We start from the raw sequence: 13,858 nt of genomic DNA, 5'->3' as shown, positions 1-13,858 counted from the left end.
GTACAGAAAAATTATTTGATGGATCTTTATATCATGAATATAAATGGTTTTTTTGGGAGGGCTATATGCGTTACATGACTCTGTGACCTCAAATTTAACATATCAAAACTCTTAAGCATGGAAGTTGCATATGAAAATACAAAAACAAGGAGCTATGAGCCATTTGGCCGGCTAAATATTGAGATTTGGACTTTGGCTGTTACAGACATCTTTTGAATGTGTTATAAATGCTATAAAACCATTCATTCTGTTGATACATAAGTATAGTGTTGGGAACAACCTTGCCCAAAGCCAAGCCTGGTACAAATATAATGGAAGAAAAGTTACTAACCTGTACATTCATGCTGTAGTCCTTTGCCGTAGTACCCCTTTTCACAAATACACTCAAAGTGACCTGTGTGGGTACCACATTTGCAGCTCGCCATGGCATCACAGCAATTTTCAGTCCCCTCACAAAGATAGGAGCAATACGCTATATCTTCCTGAATGTAACTTCCAGAAGGCAAATCTGTAATTAGGATATTTGGAAGGACACGATAGGGGTTCCAAATAAATAAGCAAATAAATAGTTAGAGACATCTACTCATCTAGATAGAATTTTTTAAAGTATAAATTTCAATTAAATGCAAAAAGCAAGCTAAATCCTAATTGTTATACTTATTAAAATAATGGTAATTATTTTAAAATCCATTTATCTTTCCTGTTCAAGCAGATATTTGATGAAAATGGGAAATCAGTTAATTTTCAATGATAGTTCTACTCCATTTCGTTAATGCTTGGAAATCTGCATCTGCTAATTAATTTCCATGGATACAATGTATTGAATAATTCTTCTATGCAAACTTTATTATAATAAAACTGAGCTGCAGAAGTCTGTACCACACTAGGTTTAATCCTCTTTCATTCTGTTTGTGTGAAACATTATTGTTTGGTATTCTAAAGTAAGTTCTACCCTTTCTTTAAGGTTTCATTGATTTAACAATATAATATGGATCTATCTATCTATCTATCTATCTATCTATCTATCTATCTATCTATCTATCTATTTATCTATCTATCTATCTATCTATCTTTCAATATATGCGGCACACTCTTCTTCAGTTTTTCCTCTTAATAAAACCATCTGAGGTAGGTTTAACATAGTGACTGCCCAAAGTTTTCTTCTCTATCATGGCTGAGGATAGAGTTGAAACATCTAAGGAAGGTAAAAAATAATTCTCAGAAACTGCACTCTGATTTTGATAAAGGTTTTCTAAAGAGATGAATGAGGGCTAACATCCCTGTTGCTTAAAGGGACCTATGACATGACTTGTCAAAACTGGTCCCAAGTAAGGTATATCTATCTAAAAAGCATTGTTCTATCTTAAAAGATGGAAAATGTTTGAGGCATTTTTAATATTTCCAATTTTATCTGACAGCATTACCCAGTAAATTAATCAGGTAAAGTCTCTTGAACATATGGTTAAAAATGAGTTATGAAGGTTTAATATAAATGTTTACTCTGTGATCAAGATATTAAAAGAAAAAATTCCAAAAAAAACCTCTGACTGTATATAAAATGCAACTCAATTTCTAGTTTTTGTATTTATAAAATGCAATTCGATTTTTTACAATTCTGAAAACCTACACAAGTTTAAAAGCAAATCTGGTATACTTTGTTTATTCAGTGCAGAAATATTATATATTGAATAGAGGAGGAGGCAGGATTCAATATACTGCCTAAGTCTCTATATAAGTGTACCTAGAGGCAAAAATAAAGTGAATGGATTATTCAGAACTACAAAAATAAGGTGTCCTAAAAACTGCATTTTTTACTATATGGAGATTGGGGTCATTGGTCACAATATACTTCTAAACTTGCCACACATACATTATATTCCCATGTGTAACGAAAGACATGAAATCATAATCAGAAGAATTCTTTTAAAGTCAAATGGAACATCAATCAATCAATCAGAATAGAGCTGGAAGGGACCTTGGTGGTCTTCTAGTCCAACCCCCTGTTCAAGCAGGAAACCCTATACCAGGGGTAGGCAACCTTGGCTCTTTTATGACTCGTGGACTTCAACTCCCAGAATTCCTGAGCCAGCTATGCATAGCCAGCATAGCTGGCTCAGGAATTCTGGGAATTGAAGTCCACTAGTCATAAAAGAGCCAAGGTTGCCTACCCCTGCCCTATACCATTTCAGACTAGTGGCTGTCCAGAATTTTCTTTTTTTAAAAAAAATCTACTTTGAAAATAAGTATAATAGCATTTGGGCAAAGGATGAGGTTGAGTTTGACAATGTTATAATAATAATAAAGTTGGAAGGGACATTGGAGGTCATCTAGTCCAACTCCCTGCTCAGGCAGGAAACCCTATACCATTTCAGACAAGTGGCTGTCCAATCTCTTCTTAAAAACTTCCAGTGTTGGAGAATTCACCACTTCTGGAGGCAGGTTGTTCCACTGCTTAATTGTTCTGTCAGGAAGCTTCTCCTTAGTTCTAGGTTGCTTCTCTCCTTGATTAGTTTCCATCCGTTGCTTCTTGTCCTGCTTCACGCGCTTTGGAGAATAGCTTGACTCCCTCTTCTCTGTGACATCCCCTGAGATATTGGAACACTGCTATCATCTCACCCCTCATCCTTCTCTTCATTAAACCAGCAACCGTTCCTTATATGTTTTAGCCTCCAGTCCCCTGACCATCTTTGTTGCACTTCTCTGTACTCTTTCTAGTACTTTATGCTTGCATAATGAATTATCTTCCAGTTAATTTATTACAGGTAATCCTCAACTTATAACAGTTCATTTAGTGACCGTTCAAAGCAACAATGACACTGAAAAAAGTGACGTATGACCATTCTCCACTCTTAAAACCACTGCAGCATCCCTACTGCCCCATGATCAAAATTCAGACACTTGACACTTGGTTCATATTATGAGGGTTCCATTGTTCCGGGGTCATGTAATCACCCTTTGCTATCTTCTGACAGGCAAAGTCAATAGGGAAGCCAGATTCACTTAACAACCATGTTACTAATTTAACAACTGCAGTGATTTGCTTAACAGCTGTGGCAAGAAAGGTCATAAAATGGGGCAAAATTGATTCAATAAGTGTCTCGCTGAGCAACAGAAATTTTGGACTCAATTGTGGTCATAAAGTCGAGGACTACCTGTACTGGAGAAACAGCCATATATTTCAAGTTCAGATCATATATCATCCCTGACCTTGAAAACAAACAGATAATCAAAGCAGACTTAGATCCAATACCTTCATGAAGAGCTCGGCGTGCTAAAGCTTCAAACTCTGCAAAACTGTGGAGCAAGTAGCAGTGTTCCTCCTTTGGGTGGGAAGCCATGTCATTCAGCTCTCTGATATTGCCTTGCCATATCCCAAATGTGAAGATTTCTACTCCAAAATCACGCAAGGATGCTGCAATGGGACGAGGATCCCCTCCATTGGAATAGCCATCCGTAATCAAAAATATTACTTTGGTAGCATTTACACGGGAGTGAACCAGTATTTGCTAAAAAAGAAAGAAAGAAAGAAAGAGAGAAAGAAAGAAAAAAAGAAAGAAAGAAAGAAAATTAAGCAGAATTATCAGGTTGGTGACCTGCTCATGAGTTCGTCTACCAGCATTTACTCCCTTTTCTTATACAATTTAGTTTTTGAAGGACCACTGTAAAACCAACACTTCTATGTGAGGTAGACAGAGGAAAATACAGAATGGAATGATGCCTTTTAGATATTGGTGAAAGCTTTTTTTCCCAGCACTGTCATGGTCTACTCCTTTCCTTTTTCTGAAAGGAAACGGTTCCAAGAAGGCTCCACACTCATTTGCACTACTCTGGTGATCCTGACAATACAGATAAGCCTCCAGGTGGCATCAACGGCTCTCTAAAAGAATGCAAATGACCAGCTGTCTGCAAGGAGTATAAATCCTTCCATTCCCCATCAACCAGTCAGAGCTGAAGAAGCTTCTTGGATGAGAAGAGAAAAAAGAAAGTCCAGGTGCCTCATAAAAAAACACCTTTGGGACAACAAATAACTAACTTAAATAATTCCTATGAATTTTTGCTCATGCACTATATCCTCTTTTGCTGAAGGCTTTCAGTCCCATAGAAGATATCTGGGGTTGTAAGGAGAGTTGCAAAGGGGAGAAAAGATAAGAATAGTGGTATTATTATGATTACTGATCAGTATCCTGTTTGTTGAACAATTTTGCTCACTACAGCTCTCAGCAAGCCAATAAAAATTTGTTTGCTAGGTATATATACACATATTTATAATACATGCATGTTTACAGGTACCTCACATAAACAGTGAGTTGGGGGTGACTTCAGTAAGGGTTTCAACTGGAGTTGGCCATTTACATTGATAAGGGGAAATTTAGTCACTGCAAAAAAATAATAATGGCCATTTTTTTCACTTTTTTTCTTTGTCTGATTTTCCTTTTTGGTGGGACCATCTTAACTTTACAGTTCTATTTCTTTCTGATGAATAAGGTACTTAAAATGCTGAAGCAATGTTTAAAATTTCCTTCAAAATTCTTCTTAGACAGTCTTCTCTTTTACAATTAATTAACTGTGCAATTAAGTTCCTCTATCATCATGTAATTGATTAACTTGTCAGAACAAAGTCTGTTTTTTCAGTAAATATTTCTCTTAACCCAAAGTGGAAAAACTGAAGTATTTTTCTTTCTAGTTAAAAAGATAACTAATTGCAGTTAAGCAATAATAAAATCAGTGCCTTTGTTTCTTTTATTATAGAAGGTAATTATACTTCCAGGAAGGAACTGCTAAAACAACTCAGGGCTCTCCTTGGTCTCTAAAGACACACTTCTTAAAAAGCAAAAACCAATCAATCTACAAATTAAAGCTGTATTTAGAGCAAGGGTGAATGACTGATCATAGTGATATCATAAATCACAACTCTGCAGCAAATGTATATATTTAATTAGTAATAAATTATCTTAGCCCCTTTGTGTTTTCTGACAAATTTTGACTGAGGTCATTCACATATCCAAATAACATTATCCTTTCTTTCATCTTGTGTATAAAGTTTAACTAAAGGAACACTGCTATGTGAACTTCTTTCTTCTCTACAAAAGTATTTATAATACCTATAATACTTAGAGCTGCACATGCTTTGAACATTCTTTGGAAGACATGGTTCTTCATAACCTGAGTGACTGAGAAAAAAGCAGCTGTTTTACATGAGTAAACTCATTAAAGGAGCTTTGGCTTTAAAGTGACACATAAAAAGCAAGTGCATTTTTCTCAGGAATCTGTAAAAGACTAAAGCTGTAATCTGGCCTGCAAAACATAATCAGTCTTATTTGGCTAGAAAAACAGTGGAATCTCCTCCATCAAAAAGATAAATGTAATACAACAGAGCTTGAAAATAGAAGGCAATGGTGCAATTCTTCATAGGAAGAAAATAAAGATGGTTATTAAAATGCAAGTTTGTTCATTTCCTCAGTAATTTTAGAATAGTAGTATTCTTTGGTCAGCAGATTTTACAAAACATCAGTATTACCTTAATTATTGCAATATGCTATTAATAATGCTACATCTCCCTGTACAAACTGAGCACATCAGTATGTTATGATAAATGAGGATAATAAAGTTACTTTTGAATTGGGATCCTTGGCTTCTTCCTCTCCTCATAAAACTGAGTCAAAACCTAGTTTGAAAATAATACTACTCTAATTTTTGATTTTGTTCTGCAATTCCCTCTGCCAAAAGAATGCAAGCAGCATACTTGCTAGTTTCCAGTACCTAAAACAGGGCAATCAATATATAACACCATTAAGAAAACAAAGAATTACTATCATCATACTTTCCTGCCCAATATATTTCTTTTGTCACTATCCAAGCTACAAAATTTCATTTGCTAGGATGAGAAAATTCAAACTGCATGCACATAACTGCTTTCTGAAAAAGTCTTCTGTGTTCTTTTTTGTATAGATGGCATCCTCCCATGACGTATGAATAAGGCTTAAATATGTTAACTTTCCCTAATCTGAATATAAAATTTTAAAACTAGTTCTGTATTCTTTCCTGGATTGATAATGTTTATATAATATATATATATTTTTGAATTTGTTCATGGAACATATTATTAATCCCTTAATCAATTTCCCCTTCATGATCAGGGACTACCTTTATTTATCATTTGACTCTAATAAGAGTCCAGTTCAAACACTGAATTTCAGACTTTAATTTACAGATTCCTGCTTGCTATTTGGTGTCTTTATTTTTTTATGCTTGGTGTGTGAGGTCAACACACACAGCTTGTAGTCTAAATAAGAACAGTCGATCAGCATCTATATTTGGACAAACTACTGTCCTCCAAAAGTTGCTGAATTCCCATGATTTCTCACAACTGATTGTGCTAGCTAAGCTGATGGAAGCTAAATATCTGTAGGACAATATATGGTTTAGCCTGCCAAAGACAATACTGTATGCAAAGCACTTCAGAATGCATTGACCATATACAAAGCAGTTCAGCACTTGGCAGTGAAGAAACACGTACTCAAAACCTCTCTTGAAAATCCCCCCCCCCTTTAAAGCCTTTTTATCCACTTTATACACACTCCAGTACCCCTTCTATATCCATGTGTATTTCACTCATATTGTTCTGAAACTTGATGGAAGAAACATTTCGGGAAAACATTTTTTTTGTGAAGAACAGCTGTGATGGAACGGGAGAGACATTTTGTTATATTATGCTGTGGAGAAAATAAATGTAGTTATGTGTTTTGGCTCTGAACATATGACATTAGGGTCAAATTTTATATTTTGTGGGATATCTGAGATCAGAGCTTCCAGGATAATTATCTGGGACTAAAAAGATCTGTGAGAAGCTTGATTTAGATTAGGGTCCCCCCCCCGTGAGTGTTGGGAGAAAGAGGTGTTTTTCCTTACCAATTTTTGGTAATAAAAACTGATCTGCCCTTCAAATATTATTATTAGTCAATCAGAATAAAAATATGGATGCCTTTATTGTACCTTTATTGTATCTTTTCAGCAGAGCATCTGTGATGAAATAGAGATTTGTGACAACTTATTTGATAATATATTTATTAGTTTTTAAACTGCCACTGTATTTGCTTTTTTTTTTTTGCTTCCATACTTAATAGCATATAGGAGATTCTAATTAGGGAAGATGAGTGGAGAGAGTATTTATTATATTGTCTCTTTTCTTGTATGATAGGAATTCTGTATGACATCATTAAAAATCACCACCCAATCCACCATCATTTTTTCATTAAAAAGACATTGAAAAACTATGGACTGCCAATGTCACAGCATGTTCTACTCAAGTTCTCCTAGGAAAACATGACAGTCTTACAAATGTAAAAATATATACAAGTTTTGTATTGTTATCTGGGATGGCCTGTTCAAATGTTCAAGTCATCCCTAAATCCCTGTCAGGAAGCCACATGGGGATCAATCGCTTGGCCATCTTTATCCATCGCAGTAGCTCTCTAAAGATGGACTTTTCTGATTCAATATTTCAAAATATGTTAAATGTTCAAGTTATGAATAAATATCCTAGGATGACCATTTTCTCCAAGCTGGTACTCTCTAGATCGGAGCATACACTATCAGAATTCCCAGTATTGATCATGCTGTGTGGAAATGTAGTGGATTTGTCAAGCATGGAGCAAGCTGCTAAAGAAAGTTCATGCTTGGTGTAGCCCTGCAGAGTTTTTTGAGCACAAAGCATTCAGAAGTGGCAGCCAAAAATGTAAGCCCATTCCATTCTTTCAAACTATTTGATTAGCAAGAATCAGAGTCACATGGAAACTGTCAATCTGCAGTTTTAAGAAAACAGGACTTTATCACTTTGATCACTTGATCAAGGCCACAAAAGGAGTACAGGTAGTCCTCGACTTACACCACTTCATTTAGTGACCATTCAGTTACAACATCACTGAAAACAGTGACTTATGACCATTTCTCACACTTACGACCATAGTAGCATCCCCATGGTCATATGATCAAAATTTGGATGCTGGGCAACTGGTTCAAATTTATGAGGGTTGCATGTCCCAGGGTCATGTGATCCCCTTTTATAACCTTCTGACAAGCAAAGTCAATGGGGAAGCCTGATTCACTTAACAACCCTGTTACTAACATAACAACTGCAGTGATTCGCTTAACAATTGTGGCAAGAAAGGTGGTAAAATGGGGCAAAATTCACTTGACAAAATCTCACTCAGCAACAGACGGTTTGGGCTCAATTGTGGTCAGTCGAGAACTACTTGTAATCAGAACTTGGCAGTCATTTGAACCCAAGTCTCCTTAGGTTCTTGTCCGGCACCGGAACAGGTCTCTAACACATGCCTGAATAACTGCGAGTTTTTAATCCGGAGTTAGGAAGCTAATTCCAGATCAACCCCAGCCAACTTACCGCGGCTTGCTGGAAAGCCCCCTTGGTGTAAGTGCCGCCCCCTCGGTAGCCGATGGCCGGGATTTCGCGGCTGAGGAGGGCGCACTTGTGCTGCCGCTGCTGAGCCCGAGTCTGAGGCGAGATGTAGTCCACGCGTGGCACCACGTGGTTCTTGGAGGAGAAGGTAACGATGGCCACCCGCGTGGCCGTGGGCACCACCGGGAAGTCGGACAGCAACTTCTTGACGAAGCGCAGCTCGCTGAGAAAGTTAGCCTGGCCCACGCTCGACGACTCGTCCACCAGGAAGACCAGTTCTAAGCGGTCGCTTTTCTCCCGCAGCTGCCTCACCTGCCGCTTGAAAGCCCGCCCGAGTTTCTCCACTTTATTCCCCGTCGTCGCCACCGGCGGCTCAGACAACAACGTGCCGTGGGAGGCCGGCTTGAATGGAGCCGAGAGCGCCACGAGAGAGCTCAGATTGAAGGGGCGATGCTGGCTGCGGGGCTGCACGGGCGCCCAAGCCAGCGCCCCGCCGACCCACAAGTACACGCCCGCGAGCCACATCCCTCCGGGCTCGGCCGCCCGTCCGCAATTTAAGTCCTTTTCTCGAGTTTGTTCCTTCCTCTCACGCCCGGCCCGGCCCTCTTCAGACGGCTGGGTTTAAGTCTAAAAGGCGCGCACGTGGCGAGGACTGCGCGCGTTTGTCTCCGTTTGGCTCTTCCCTGCTAGAAATTACTCTTCTTTCCCCGCCGCCGCCCCCTCACAAGCCCTTCCCCGCAGGGCTCGAAAGGCAAAGGCAGCCCCGGTTCAGATACGAGTGTCTCTTTTCCCTCCCTTCCCTCCGCTTCTCCCCCGTCCTCTTTCTCGCTCTTGCCGAAGTTGTTGCTGCCTGAGATTCCTTGTCACTAGAGCCCCGCCGGTGTCTGCCAGGCTGTCAACATTCCCAACGCAAACACATCGGCACCGAGGCTTAAGCTCTGATTGATCCCATATGTCTGGCAGACAGCACCGGACGGAGAAAGGGAGGGGAGGGAACGCGGGGGGGGTGGCGGCGGGAGAGGAGGGCCCGCGACTCGGAAAAGACGATGGATGGATGGATCCAGATACCAGGAGGGCCACGGTAATTGGAAACACTTCGTGCAACAATAACGCGCCGCGGGAGACGTAGGGAGAAGCGGGAGGGGAGAGGGGCGTGCTTGGCTTAAGGGAAAAGCTGGGAGGGGGGGAGGCGTTTGCCTTCGGGAAGCCTCGGTTGCTTTCCGATGTCTCTTTATTGTAAGGAAACAGAAGAATGGAATGTTACTTTCTTATCTGCACCAAGAGGAATACCAGGTCAGTTCAGTACTTCAAGGAGACTTTAACAGCCCAGGCTGACAGCATTTTAGGATATCTTCTCTTACCTGAATTTAGAGGATTATCTGCACATCAGCTATTCATTCTTAGTACATTAACCAGAACCTGCCACAGAAAAGAAAATAGACAAAAGTATGTGCCTCCCTATTGCTGCTGCCTCCTCTTGCAACTTTTGGAGGAGTTTCCAGACAATGTTAGCTCTGGAACCTGTACTGATAGAGATCAGTATTGGAGAAGGAACTACATGACAACTACAGCAGACAGTGTGGTACTACAAGTATTTTTTGACTTATGACCGGGTCGTATAGTGACTGAAATTAGGATGGGCCCAGGAAAGGGATTTACAACGTGGATTAGAAATTACAATGGCCAGGTCCTCTTTCCCATGGTTATGTGACCGCATTTTGGGCATTTGGTAACTGGTCTGCATTTATGACGGTTTGTAGTTTCTCATAGTCATGTGACTTCGGTTTATGACATTTTTGCCAGAAACTACCATTTACTTTTGATTTCCAGCAAACAATGTCCCATATTGAACAGTGGGTTCACTTCACAACTGTGGTGTTCTGTAAACAACTGCAACAAAAAAGATCATAAATCGGGCGCAGGCACGTGGTGACCCACTTAACGATTGCCACAACTTACGGACAAAACTTCAGTCATAAATGGAGGACTGCTTGTAGTATACTGCACATTTAAAGACTTGAGAAGTTAGTTCACCAACTTCCATAAACAAGCAGTGCTGTCTACATCTCCTTGAGTGGACCCTCCTAGAAGATTGTACATAACGAAATATAACATTTGCTATATTTCTAATATAATACTAATCCATGTCCTGCTACTTCAGAATCACTGCTGAAGGTGACTGATTTTCTTTTCCCGTTCAGCACATCACCAGTCAGTGGTAAAATATCTGCCAGTCTGGACATTGTGGCAGGAATACATGGATCTCACTTCCTGCCTCTGCCTGTATTTTTTAGGCTAATTTTTCTTGCTTTCTTCTGGATCCCATTTGAGCACTTTCATGAGTGTTGGCAGGGACAGAGGGGTCAAAAAAGTCAAGATGACAGCTACAACCCTGCAGTCGAGGCCTGCTACATTTTTTTCTGAGTATCAATGCACATGAAATGGGTAGGACTTCAGTTGCATAGCTGTGGCAGCCACCTTGACTTTCTTGATGCCGATAAAAAAGATTGACGGTTTGATTTCATGATTGTTGACACCATTTTGGCTTTTTTTGACCCCTATGGGATACCTCTTCCTCCATTAACACAGAAGTGAGATTAAGATAAGGAAAAATAGCAGGGAGGAAATATCCCAGAATGAAGGGAGATACTGTAAATCCATGCCATATGAACCTAGCCCAGTGTTTCTCAACCTTGACCATTTTAAGGCATGTGGACTTCAACTCCCAGAATTCCACAGCCAGCATTGCTGGCTGTGGAATTCTGGGAGTTGAAGTCCACATGCTTTAAAATGGTCAAGGTTGAGAAACACTGAAATTTCCTAGCCAGATCCTGTAGATCTGGCTAATTGAATCTCACAAGCTGGCTAGAGCAATTGAAACTGACAAATACATAGAAAGTGGCAAGGCCCCTTCCCTAAATGTAATTGTGGAAATCTGCTGTGCTCTGTCTCTGTCCCTCCCTACCTTGTTAGAGAGAGAGAAGTTGATGTCAGAAGAGAAAGGAAAGGAGGTGATGGATATGAAAGGAATTCAATAAATAAAGTGCCAAGAGGGAAGAGGGAAAAACTGGGAGGAAAATGGCTCACTACATCAAGATAATGGGTGAGAAAGCCTTGCAGATTTAACACAACGCAAAGCTGTTTGGAAACAATATCAGATTCAGGGGAAAAAGATTACCCATATATTTTGATACCCAAAATGATGGCATAAGGGTGTTTAACTCATGGGGTGAAGAAAAGTTGAAGCCAGCGTTGTGTGATCAAGAGATTGTCAGTGCATGATATAAGCTGCAACTGAGGACTAGGTCTCATAACCTCTAACTCAGGGGTCTTCAACCTTGGCCCTTTTATGACTTGTGGACTTCAACTCCTAGAATTTTTCAGCCAGGCACACTGGCTGAAAAATTGTATTTAGGATGCAATTCAGTGCTGCTATCATTTGTGAAATATCTTGGTATTTTGGAATTATAAGATGACTGCATGAGCGTATATACCTTGAACTTTTCACATTAAATAGCCTGTAACCATCCAGAAACATTACTGATTTCCAACATAGCTAACCTTTTTTTCAAACTTTGCTAGAAATATTTGTAGTCAAATGCACCAAAAAAGCACATATGTCCAACACAGCCTATTTTTCAGTTTAATTTAATAATAAAACCTACAAACCTAGGATACTTGTAACAATTTAAATATTGTAAGATCCTATCTTCATTCACCCTGTTCATGAACAGAAATGAGAAGGAGATCAGTTTACCTTCCAGGATTTGCAAAGAGGAAGTGGAGGTTCTCTTACATTAGAAGAGGCTGGTGAAACTTACCTTTCCTTTTTTAAACCCACACACCACGCACATTCTCATTGTGGTTTGTAATTCTTTGCTTGTAAAATCTTTCCAGGAAATGCTCACCTGCTGTTCAAGACAGATGAAGCAAGCTCCCCTTCTTAATCCTTTTACAGAAATGCTCTAATCAATATGAAATAGGAAGAAAAAAAATGCTCCTGTTGCAGTTGGTGAGAAGTTTGCAAACACAAAGGATAGAATTTAATCTAACTTTAGTAGCAGGTTACACCCCCACCCCCGGAAAAAAGTGTACTGCAGCGACAACTCAAATAATACAACTGTATTGATTTCTGAAATATTATAATTTGGACTCAACTTCACTATACATTTCTTTAACATCTATTCATTTTTGGTAGCTGCACAATAGAGTGGCTAGTCCATTGGACCATGTATTAGTCAGATAAAATATATGGCCTACCACACCATTAAACAGTTCTGCAGATTATAGCTCCATGTTTCACAGTTACTTACTGTCACATCTTGACAAGCTAATGCTGAACATCCACTAACTATGAAGTTTATTTTAATCTTAGCAACCTCCCTGCATGTGTGAAGTTGGACATCTAAGAAGCAATTATATATTAATCCATCTCATACAGAGATTAATGAATATTCACATTTGCTGAATGACAGAATTCCCATCTTGCTGATCCTACCATCATTCAGCTCTTCATGGTTAAACCAGTAGTATTCAATGTCAAAAAGCTGATGGCTCAGGAAGCCACATGATAAAATAAGATCTATATGTATACATACTATTAGTTGGAGAACATGACAGTTTTTGAAATAGGAGTGAATTGTAAAATAGGGCGTATGATTCTGAAGGAAGTAAGAATGAGGAATTCCATTAAGACCGACATAGTATGTATCACAAGAACGTGGCTGTGAAATTAAGAAAAGATCAGAACTGAATTACTGGTATGTATTATGAAAAATAGGAACTATGGCCAGTTTTGTTTTCTGTGAAAACAAAATAAGATAAGATCTATATGTATACATATTATTAGCTGGAGAACATGACAGTTTTTGAAATAGGAGCGAATTGTAAAATAGGGCATATGATTCTGAAGGAAGTAAGAATGAGGAATTCCATTAAGACCAACATAGTGTGTATCACAAGAACATGGCTGTGAAGTTAAGAAAAGATCAGAACTGAATTATTGGTGTGTATTATGAAAAATAGGAACTATGGCCAGTTTTGTTTTCTGTGAAAATAAGCTTGTTGATCACCTTTATTTCAAATAAATTGTATTTGTAATTAGTGTCCATGCAATGTCATTGTATACCTAATACTCAAAATAGCTAAAAGGGGGAGTATTTCACTTAAAGGGCATAGAAAATGCCGAAGGGGACTGAATCATCTCTGGATTCTTTTTGAAGAGGCCACCTTTCCCATTTCCTGACCCCCGACTGGGTTGGGTGGCAGGTTTTCTTCTCCTCAGCCAACATGGGCCTTGTATTCTTTAAGCAGTAGCATCAACTATGGATAAGACTGAAACACACAACTACATACAGGTAATCCTCAACTTACAACAGTTCATTTAGTGACCGCTTAAAGTTACAACAGCATTGAAAAAAGTGACATGTCCATTTTCACACT

The 13,858-nt window shown here is 39.1% G+C and overlaps 2 protein-coding genes across 3 annotated transcripts in view; one reads left to right on the top strand and one right to left on the bottom strand.

Annotated features, from left to right (window-relative positions):
- Positions 1 to 9,271, bottom strand: part of LOC120308032 (sushi, von Willebrand factor type A, EGF and pentraxin domain-containing protein 1-like) — a 78,634-nt gene extending 69,363 nt beyond the window's left edge. Inside the window, exons 1-3 of the mRNA XM_039343463.1 lie at positions 8,402 to 9,271; positions 3,251 to 3,506; positions 332 to 508 (exon numbers count right to left, since the gene is read on the bottom strand). Of these exons, the coding sequence (XP_039199397.1) occupies positions 332 to 508; positions 3,251 to 3,506; positions 8,402 to 8,941 (973 nt within the window). The 5' untranslated portion in view covers positions 8,942 to 9,271. The remainder of the gene's footprint in view (positions 1 to 331; positions 509 to 3,250; positions 3,507 to 8,401) is intronic.
- A 173-nt stretch (positions 9,272 to 9,444) lies between these two features.
- The window catches only part of MUSK (muscle associated receptor tyrosine kinase), a 90,659-nt gene continuing 86,245 nt past the window's right edge, over positions 9,445 to 13,858 (top strand). The window contains exon 1 of one of the 2 annotated variants that reach the window (XM_039343461.1): positions 9,445 to 9,497. The gene's annotated coding sequence lies outside the window, so the exon portion shown is untranslated. The remainder of the gene's footprint in view (positions 9,498 to 13,858) is intronic. The other variant, XM_039343459.1, reaches the window with a different exon arrangement.

This window comes from Crotalus tigris, unplaced genomic scaffold, assembly GCF_016545835.1.
Source record: "Crotalus tigris isolate CLP2741 ecotype Arizona unplaced genomic scaffold, ASM1654583v1 scf7180000017854.1278166, whole genome shotgun sequence".
NCBI classification, from domain to species: Eukaryota; Metazoa; Chordata; class Lepidosauria; order Squamata; family Viperidae; genus Crotalus; species Crotalus tigris.
The sequence above is the reverse complement of the archived record's forward strand: the minus strand, read 5'-3'. Positions and strand labels throughout refer to the sequence as shown.